The sequence below is a fragment of the Solenopsis invicta genome, chromosome 14 (assembly GCF_016802725.1).
Source record: "Solenopsis invicta isolate M01_SB chromosome 14, UNIL_Sinv_3.0, whole genome shotgun sequence".
NCBI classification, from domain to species: domain Eukaryota; kingdom Metazoa; phylum Arthropoda; class Insecta; order Hymenoptera; family Formicidae; genus Solenopsis; species Solenopsis invicta.
The window spans coordinates 8984797-8995419 of NC_052677.1; the positions used below are offsets into that span (position 1 = coordinate 8984797).

The following is a 10623-nucleotide window of genomic DNA, read 5'->3' on the forward strand; positions in this document are numbered from 1 at the left end:
ACGCTATAAATGCTGTTATTATTTTTATTATTTTTCAAAAAATAAAAAATAAGGATTCTTGTATCTATATATGTTTCGACGATTAAACAGAACAAATAGACAAAGTTATATAAGGAGTTATAAGTTATTGAGGAAATAAACTGGTTTATTACCAAGATTACAATTCGGCAAAAAAATCAGATCGATTATTAATTTGACTACTAGGAAGATTGTACTCGAGCCATTTTCGTTTTCCACCCTTTTTGGGCTCGGTGACATTTAAGGTCTCAAAATATTGTACATTCCAGAATTTGATATCATTGTTGTGCGAAGAGGATGCTATCAGAGTGCCGTCGTTACTGATATCGAGTATTTCGACAGAAAAATCGTGCTGTCCAACTATGCCAAGATTGCGATGAGGAAATAAACTGGTCGCCCTGTTTAATACATAGACATATCTCAAATCGTATAAATTTTAATTATTAAGTGTTGCGTACTTCTCTTTTTGTCGCTTACCTAACTACTCCATCCTCTCCACCAGTTATCACCACATTTTCCGTAACAGGAATCATACAATTTATAGCCTTCTTCGTGGCACTTGGAAATTCATCCGAATGTAGTCCAAATTCTCCCCAATTATATACATACATTTTCCCTTTATTGCTAGCTGATAATAATTTACTTTCCAATTTAAATAAGCCTAGACAGGTCAGCTCGTCATCGTGCTCCTCGGACTGTGGCAATGTATATGAACCACTTACATCGCAATACATTGTGTAGTACGATTTATTAAATCATGTTTATGTTTTACAATACCTGTACATGCAGTTTTCTTTCCGGTATATTTATAGTCGTTAGTCCATCGCCACTGGCGCAAACGAGATACTTGGCATCTCTATTGGTTATCATTGCACTGACATAGTCCTCCATCTCCTTTATAGAAAATACCGGCTCGCTTTCCTTTCGCCTAAGGTCCCAAACTTGAGAGAAAGAAAAAAAAGAGAAACTTTTTTTATATATACATAAGATTGATTTGGTCAATTCAAAGATCTAAAAAAAATAATTATTATTACATTTTACTACCCCATTGTCGTCGCCTGTTACAAACATATGCTCATTAATTATTGTCATTGTGTATACAGGTTGCCTAAAATACAATTATGAAAAATGTACATATCATCAACGTAATGGATAATTAACAGATAATATACATACTCATGAGCTTCTTCGTACAATCTAGTTAGTTTTTCCGTTTCTACATCGGTTATCGCTATACAGAGATCTTTTCCAGTCGAGAATAAATACCGTCCATCCTCACTAAACTCAATATCCCGGCAAGCTTTAAGATGCAATTCTATAGTCGACACAAGATTGGTCTCCTCATTGTTATATTTATACCTAATACAAAAAGGAATATGTTTCGTTAATACTAAGACTTGGATCAAACTTTGATTAACTTAATCTGTAATTATCGAATCATTATATCGTTCTATTAACATGAATATAATTAACTTTTCATATATATACATGTTATTTCATATATGAAAAGAATTAAAATCTAGGATGTCAAATTATATATAGAATTTCGGTTTTAAGCAAAGGGTTTTCAGTTTAATTTCAGATTAAATTAATCGTCTGTCGAATTTTATTAAAGTTGTTCTAAAATATGCATTATCCAGCTTTACATGAAAACATCTCCTGTGATGCTGGCTATGCCTATAGTGTCCATTTTGGGATGAAAACATATATCCGTTATCATGTCATCTAATGTAATAGAAGGTGGGTGATTTCTATGTAATTTTTTTGCATCTAATATAGCTTTAACAACTTCATCCTCATCTGAATTAACAGAATTAACTTCTTCATCTTTGTTTCGCTGTGGTGATGGTTCATCTAAAAGAGAGAGAGTATTTAGAAGATAATTTTTTTAAGTCACATTTATTAATAAATTCGCACGTACACGTACGGCGCGGCTTATTAGTTATTGTTTGCTCTATTCAATCATTATACTGATTTTGAATCTTACTAAGCCTCTATTTAGTTGTTACAATTTTTAAACTAAATTAAATTGAGTTAATAGCCTATAAAACGAATTTATTAAAATTAATTTAAGTCGTAAACCCATGTAGAACAGAACAATACATTTTATAAAAGTATTGCTAAAATCTTTCACCTTACTAAACTGATAAGCATAAAACATGTTTAATTAAAGCAGGCAACAATGTTTGCTTTACAACAAAATTAATTTTTACCAAGTTTTCTTTTTTAGTATGTAATAGACTCATAAATTTTATATAAAATAACTATATTAAACTATAAAACTCTATAAAATATGATGTTGAAATCTTGCCTTACTAGATTTATGAATCTATCATATACTAAAAAAGAAAACTTAGCAAAAATTAATTTTGTTGTAAAGTAGACATTTGTTTGCCTTTAAAATTTAACATGTTTTATCAGTTTAGTAAGGCAAAAGATTTTAACAATAATTTTATGAAATGTTATTTCACAATAATACCTTGTGTAGGGGCAAGATAAAGTGTCTCATGAATAGAATCTTTGCCTTACTAAGTTCATTTTACCTTGCATAGAAGTCTTGTTAATCTTTTTTATAGTTTTAGTATATTGTAGACTCATCTATTTAGTGAAGTGAAGATTTGATTCATGATATGTCCCACAGTGCGTAACTATTATAGGAGTCTTGTTAAATATTTTCGTTGTCTATATTTTCTCTAATTACACTAATTCTCTATTTTAAAAACACTAAGTAATTCTCTGCTTTAAGAACACAAAAATTATATAAAAAAATAATATGTTTTTAAAGCAGAGAATTTGTGTAATTAGAAAAATACTTATTCACACACATTTCAAATTCGTGCACTTTGCCTACACAAGTGGTCACAGCACATGATCATTTTGTTACATGTCGATATGACAGATTTCCTAACCTCAATAGTCGTTAACTTCAGTGCTTGATATCTCGGTTCGCGGGGCAAAGCAACACTTTTTTCTGCCAGATTCGTTCATTTCGTGCGAAAACGCGTTGAACGAGCCTAATTTTGTCAAAATCTGATGTGTGGGGGTATTCTAGATAATTACCACAAAAATTTACACGAGGAAAGAATTGATAAAAATAAAAAAAATACCTGTCAAAGAGGAATCTGAGGTAGATTCGTCTGATGAGCTTTCCATGGTGGAATGAAATAGGTTTGAGAATCCGGAGAATTCGGGCTTTCGTGGATTCGTAATGCCACGCTGCCAATCACGCCAACGCACGCGAGGTTATTGAGGTTATGTTTTGTCTGCAGTTGATGCAAGCAGATGCAAGCAGATGCAAGTTTAAGAAAGATTCCTGATATAGTATACCGCTCTATCGTTCGTTCACTACTTTCCTAACTTGGTTGATAATTGAATAATTAGAAGAATAATGCGATGGACTTGACAAAGTGCGAGATAGGCACGATGTAATTGCTTGCGACTTCCATAAATGTTGCGACTTACGTTCGGTTATACCTTAACCTCGAAAACAAAAACGTGAGGAAAACATCCGCTAACTTGCTCACTCGGCAAAAGTGTTATTTATTTAACGCGACTCACGAATAAGAAATGAAAAAGAATGTATCCTGCGAATCACAAGACTATATTCGTGCTGGATCATACTCCATATTTTGGCATCTCCACTGAGTGCCCGTTGGAATTTGACTTTCTCAAGAGCAGGGGACAAAATCTGATTCCGCTGGCGCCGGTCTGCAAATCTCTATGGACCACCAGTGTCGAGGCCTCGTTGGAGTACTGTCGCATTGTGTGGGATCTCTTTCCCACAGGTAAATTGGTACGTCCGATTCCATTGAAAATTATGCTCTGACTATAACATATTTAACATTGTTAACGTTATCTTCATTCTTATTATTTTTTCAGATTAGATTTGTTGTAACTGACCGTGCGGCTTACGTTCTTAACTCATGGAGCCCCTTGCAACAGAATTTGAATCATGCAAGTATTCCTTCTAAAATTCTATATTAAATAATCCGTTTGTTTTCTATTCCTGAACTCCCTGAATTAGTGTACACTTAAAATGAAATAGATAGATGTTTGAAAGTTAGCGAAAGCAAGAAGGAACGTTCCAGTGCAGTCTAGTGTAGGAATAGAAAACAAGCCTAATGAATACCCAATTAATACAAATATCTATGATTATTGATGCATAGAATGCAATCTCTTTACATATGTTTAATAAGAAAAATAATGAAACTGGTTTTACTTATAGATAATGAATGGCACTGCCATTTTAGGAGTGCCAACAAAGACACCGGAACCTGGGGAGGACTATTCAGTTATACATGGTTTACGTGTAGCAATTGAGACTCTGAATGAGTGCTCTGAGATACAGCACGAGAAAAGAACTTCTCTTAACGACAACACTAGCAAGCTGATAAACAGAGGCCGAGTAATATGCATTACGAGTGCACGTGACAACAACAACATGAAGAGCTTGGAGAATATATTTCTAAATGAATTAGCAACAGAAAACAAGAACGCGCTATCTTCAGATCAGTCAGTATTTTCTAAAGATAATTTATTAAATTATCATGAATTACATTCATTTTTATTTTAATTTGCAGTTTGATTCCCGTTGATTATTGTCACTTGGTTATACTAAACATATATCCCAACAATATTGACTCCCAAGTAACTAGTCAAGGTCCTCGAGAGGTAAACTTTCAGTGATTAATGATTATTTATTACCTTCTATTTATGTCGTTAAAAAATAATCAAGCATGTTTTTCAGTTTTTTGTAAGATATCTTTTATATTCTAATTTTAAGTAATTTATAATATTTGTGACATTAATCTACAAAAATTCTTGCTATTTTTGTACTTGCCATATACATGGAATGTTATTTAGATTAATATTTTTCTCACACAGGTATCGCCGTTTCTTACAGTAGAAGTGCACTCCATCAAAGCCTCGGCGCTTCATTCCAAGTTATCTCATCTGATTTTGTCTCATTATGATTTGGCCAGCACTACGGTAACGGGTATACCTATGAAGGAAGAACAGAACGCCAGCTCATCCGCCAATTATGATGTAGAAATATTTCATTCCTCCGCCGCACACACTGCAATTTTAAAAGGTTTCAATTCAAATCGAATTTTTTTCCAAAACTCTTCAGCTTTAGATGTATAGTTTTGTTGATTGTTTGTAGGTAATCCACAAGATTCTGCATTAATAAAGACGTTTAGGCGTTTCGAGGAAGGATCGGAATATGAGACGATCACGTTAAAGTGGTGCACGCCACGCGGTTGTAGCGCCTCGGAGATGCAAAACTGCACGGCGATGCACCGAATCACACCGGTGGATGTTAATAGTAGACCATCTTCTTGTTTGATTAATTTTCTGTTAAATGGCAGATCAGTGATGCTGGAAATGGCTAGAAAGGCCGGTGGAAAGACTATTTCACATCTACTAGCAGCGCATGGTGGCGAGATTTTCATTCATACATTATCTACCGCTCGAAGCGTGCTCGAAGATCCACCTTCCATTAGTGAAGGATGCGGTGGGCGTGTCACAGATTATAGAATAACCGTAGGATGCTTTTGTAATATGTTTATTAATAATTGCATATGCTTTTATTAGTAATTGCCAGACTTTACAAATTTAATTTAATTAGGCTACATTAATTCTGTGATTTTATTATCTTGTATTAAAAATTTTATTCGAATGTTAATATTAATTTTATATTTGCTAGATATTTATATTTTTTTATTAGAATTGAAGTTTTATTAATTGCGATACAATTATCTTAATTCAATAATATTTTTATCACAGGATTTCGGCATTCTCATGAAAAATAACATACTAGTACCACTAAAACGTACTTCTAATTCTGATGCTGATGGTCTAGTAGAAAAGATGAGATCAAGACTGGAACGCCACACTAAATATTGGCCTATGACTATTTCTAGTACTCTCATGTTTAACTTAAAACAGGTTTGTATATTAAGAAAATGTTATTAAAAATTTTATATAATTAATAAATTTTATTACATTTTAATTAAATCTTGAAATAATTCAATAAAATTTCAATTTATCTTTACAATATAGAGATTTAACACTATGTTATAATTCTCAAAAAATCAAAATATCAATGTTATAAATCTCAAATAATTAAGCATCAAGTATTCTTAAATACGAAAGAAAATATTAATCCTCAGCATCCTTGAATTCTCCATATAGATGATAGATCCACTTCCAGAATTAATGGTGAAAGAGGAGCTCACCACAGAAGAAGTGTTCCAATGCAGACAAGTGATTTTTAGCGTGGTTAATCTAGAGGCGAAACACGAGCCTTTGCCTTTACCAAGCATCGGTGGAGGTCGCGGTGGCAAAGGAGGCGTACGCAGAGAAGAACATTATCGTTTACTGTGGGACGAGATAGAAACGTTTCTTAAACATCACGCCAACAACTCGGCTGCTCATACCGAAGTTCTTAATTGTTTACTGGAGATCAGAAACAAAAACGAAAATAACAAAGTAGAACTCGATCAGGTGCTACGAGAGTTAGATAGGTAATTAAACAAAACTGATTTGTAAAATATAGTTTATTTTTTAAACTTAAATTTAACAAAATTTAATTAAAGTTTTTCAATTACTACTCTATTTTACTTTTATGTTTTTTTGTATTTTTGTAATTTATTGCTACATCTTATCTGGAATTTCATTGAAATGTCAATGTCACTTTATCATACTTAATAGTAAATTTTGAAAGATAAGAATAAAAAAAAATATTTAAAACGTATTGTAATGGATGTTATTTTTAGTGCATGTTATTTTATTATGAGCTTATGATTTATTATTTCAGTTTGATGATTTTATATTAAGTAAAATTTTGTGCTGTTCTTTGCTGTAAATTAATTTATACAAAAAGTTTAAACAAATAAGAATTTATTTGTATATAACATAAGCTGGAAAGATAAGCGATACGCAGAATATATATTATTAAAGACGATAGAAATTGAAAAATCTAAACATTAGAAATCTTATCTATATGTGTATAATGAAAATCTGGATATTGTTTTCTTACAGTTTCGGCAAGGAAGACGGAACCGCCAGAGTCAGCGTAATCAGAGCGACAACGGACTCGCCGATGTCACCACCGGCAAGCGTATCAATACCTCTGACTAAACAGTTACACAAAGGCAATATCGCCACGTCGAGGAGCCTCCTAGATATCTGGTTGCAACGCAGCGCTCCAAAAGATAAAAAACCGGATTTCCATGGAAGAATCAGTAGCGACGGACTTAAAGCAAAGCTGTATCCCAATTTGAAGGAGATTGGAAGAGAACCTAGAGAGACCATGATAGACGGATAACAGATAAGAGAGATGCGAAGTGCGTCATGTAAAGACACCATATATGACATTGTAAATATAATTGAATTAAACATTGATAGACATTTATTTAATGTCATCATTCATGACTGTATAGGACGTTTGACAAGTTGAAACTACGCGAAAAATTATATGATACAATTAGACATTTTTTACATTAAAAGCAAGCAGTGTATATTATATTTCTTGTTTATTAGTTTAATGTGTCGACAATTCTGTGAAATATGTAATTTATAAGATTATAATTAGAAATTATTTCGCGAAGGAGAAATATTTATAGGTTTTTTTAGACATTCTTTTATTATAGGATTTATTTATATCATTCATAAATCCACAGAATTGTATGTGTGTGTATTCATATTTTATATAGACTGATGACCGTTTATAAAAGTTAAATAATAAATCTGTGACAAAAATTCATGAATTTAACGAAGGATTTACATCATAAAAATAAAAATTTAGAAGTAAAATGAATCTAGACGCAAGAAGTAGATCTAACAAAAGTTACAAGATAATTTGAAGAATCGAAAAGAATATAAGATTTGTTAATAAAGATTGGAATACAAAAGGAAATTTCGACTGGAATGAGGAAAATTGAACTTTTGGGACAAGAATGAAAGTATTTGAGGATACGATAGTCATAGGAGTGATCATCAGTCAATTTAATGTTGTGCGAAGACCCATCTGCGTGGGACGAAAGTGTTTCAGTGGTACACATCATTTTCACAGCTCCCTTCTCTTTCTCTACCGCCGACCGCTCTGCACCCCTCCTGCTGTTTTATTAGTCGACACGTCTGCCGAGTGTCTGAGCCGTCTAAGCGATACATCGACCTCTGTCGAATCTATAGTTCACTTCGGCGTGCGCTTGGCCATGCTAATCGATAAATGTGGAAGGACGCCGGGCCGGACGAGGAGCAAGGAGCAGAAGAGGAGGAGGAGGAGGCGCTGGGAGGCGCTCGGGTATCAGCGTGTATTGGCATGTATTGCGCGTAATTCGCAATGCACATAAAGTTCTATGATGCACTCACAATCTCTCAATTTCAATGCTATAGACGGTAAAACATCTAAGAAAGTATAAGTCGAGAAGGTAAAAATCTTTCAAAATCTTAGATGTGTCCGCCAATTTAAGAAACCGAAGATCAAAGTCTTGCTGCTATTCCTCTGGGAAATGTCCTGGACTCTTCTTACCAATCCATCTCAATTTATCCATCGTTTAGAAGAGAGAAGATAAGAAAGTGCAGTAAGAGGAAAATGTATATGTGACAATCCATTTCGCACGGGATCATTACTTTATATGTTGCACCTTGTATAATGCAAGCCGCTAAAAGAGAGATAGACGGGACCGCCGAGGGAGAGGGGAGAGGGGGGCGAGAGGGTTTACGAGAGAAGGACGAGGTGGTGGAGGAGGAAGAGGACGAGAAAGAGGAGAGGAGGGTTGCGGAAGGGGACCAGGGAGTACAAGTGCATGACGTAACGGTTCATTCATCCCGAGACAGGCGATAGAGGATATCCCGGTCAATGGTATACTTATGCATGTAAACGCGCGCACGTACGTGTGTGTACGTATGACGCACGTAAGTATGAGTGTGCAGCATGCACATGTCTCTCTGTCGCGCTGCTCATTTTTTTCGGATGTACGCGGCTAAGCCACGTGCATGCGTGTGGAGATGAAGCAACACGTGGTAGAATGTACGAGTGTCCGGTTTCTTCGCCAGAACACTGCCATTCTTTGAATGTCGATTTTTTGTTTTATATTTAACATGATTGCTGTAAAACAATCGTCTATCATGGTTAAACTTTCTTGGATTTTTCGCACAAACGTTACTCGAAGAGTTGTTAAGTATCTTCGACTTGTCAAATTTTATACAATTTGTAAATTAGACTGCTACAATATAAATTATATATCAATTTATTATGAATTATATTGTTATTTTATATGTATATATAAAATCAATTTTTGTAATAATGTATCTTGTACTATATCACAACTTTTGCTTTTTAGGTATATTAAACCTTTGTATCATCAATCTGAGTCCCTCCATTAATAATAGCTTCAGACAGAACAGACTCTATCACCAAAGATACATCTTAAATATTTTTTACAAAGAATTTAATTCGATACGCTTCTCTCTTTTCAATCGTATCGTAAAATGATAATTAACATATTGTTGATATCGTGCTGTTTTCATCATATATTGATAAGAAATGCGGAAGAGTATATATGATAAATATGACATAAGCCACATACAATATTAAAATGTAACGATTGCATTATCATGTTTGTGTAAACAAATGTCTGATAGGTTTTTATCACAGCGACATAATCTGTTCATATATTTAGTAAATGTGGTCAGTAATCATGTTATAAATTATTATCAGTTAATTATCGACGATGACGTTTAATGCAATTTTCATGTTCATTGATAAAACTATCTGAAAAGATATAAGTATAAAAAAATCGACAGTATTAAAGCCGTGATGAAATTGGGATTCTAGCAGCAGCTGTTTGTCAAACTGCTATGAGTCGACCATTGGCATTATATTATTATAATATTCAGACAAGCGTGCTATATAGGGAGTTACATGAAATATATATGATGATCAATATCAATTAAGTGCGATAATACCCGCTGCGTGCAATTATTTATAGCGCTTTCAATATTCTACGCTGTAAATATTAAATGCTGTATATATAACGCCAACAAAATACCAAATACATAAATAGACGTATTAATTGTTGTTGATAGCACGGGGCGCATAGTCTGCATCACGTCATACCGATACGGGAGCGCGCACAGCGTTTATATAATTGAAACTCTCGTGTATAGCTGGTACATATCGATCGCGGCCTCCGAGGGTCACTGAACGAAACGAAACGAGGGAACGAAGCGGGAACCCAGCGCAAGCACACAGCGTCCTTCCGCGCCGATAAATAATTATAAGCAGGAATTTTACCGTAAAAACCTCGACAAGTGTCGAGCTGCACTTGTCAACATCAATTGAACGTCATTTTACAAAGATGGGTTAATCAAACACAGTCTTTCAAGCTTACTTTCAAGCTTATTAAGCTTAAAATGCGAAACTTGATATTTGTGCATAATTCTCTTTATTTCTTTCCTTCTTATTACCTATTCTCGATTTATTCTCTCTCGTGATAACGTTTAATTTTCATTTAGAATAATTCAATTTTATTACGCCTATATACTGTAATTTAGAAGGAAAGGAACGAAATGTTAAACCAGTGTTAATTAAATGAG

At 33.9% G+C, this 10623-nt stretch overlaps 2 protein-coding genes across 3 annotated transcripts; one reads left to right on the top strand and one right to left on the bottom strand.

Moving 5' to 3' along the window:
- Nucleotides 1-120: 120 nt before the first annotated feature.
- Nucleotides 121-3493, bottom strand: LOC105194470 (WD repeat-containing protein 55 homolog). Of its 2 annotated transcripts, none has more exons than XM_011159387.3 (7): nt 3126-3493; nt 1665-1872; nt 1195-1377; nt 1053-1126; nt 796-959; nt 496-713; nt 121-416 (listed from the first exon to the last, which is right to left on the bottom strand). In XM_011159387.3, the coding sequence occupies exons 1-7, from the start codon at nt 3169-3171 to the stop codon at nt 158-160; spliced, it is 1152 nt and encodes a 383-aa protein (XP_011157689.1). In that variant the 5' UTR covers nt 3172-3493; the 3' UTR covers nt 121-157. The 2 variants fall into 2 exon arrangements, with proteins under 2 accessions (XP_011157689.1, XP_039313165.1); XM_039457231.1 differs by having other exon boundaries at nt 3346-3473.
- A 48-nt stretch (nt 3494-3541) lies between these two features.
- LOC105194468 (integrator complex subunit 13) lies at nt 3542-9285 on the top strand. Its single transcript, XM_011159386.3, has 9 exons — nt 3542-3811; nt 3898-3972; nt 4244-4530; nt 4599-4689; nt 4903-5110; nt 5183-5562; nt 5806-5967; nt 6214-6545; nt 7063-9285. Exons 1-9 carry the CDS (start codon nt 3596-3598, stop codon nt 7346-7348), a joined length of 2037 nt encoding a protein of 678 aa, XP_011157688.1. The 5' UTR covers nt 3542-3595; the 3' UTR covers nt 7349-9285.
- The last annotated feature ends 1338 nt before the right edge of the window (nt 9286-10623 follow it).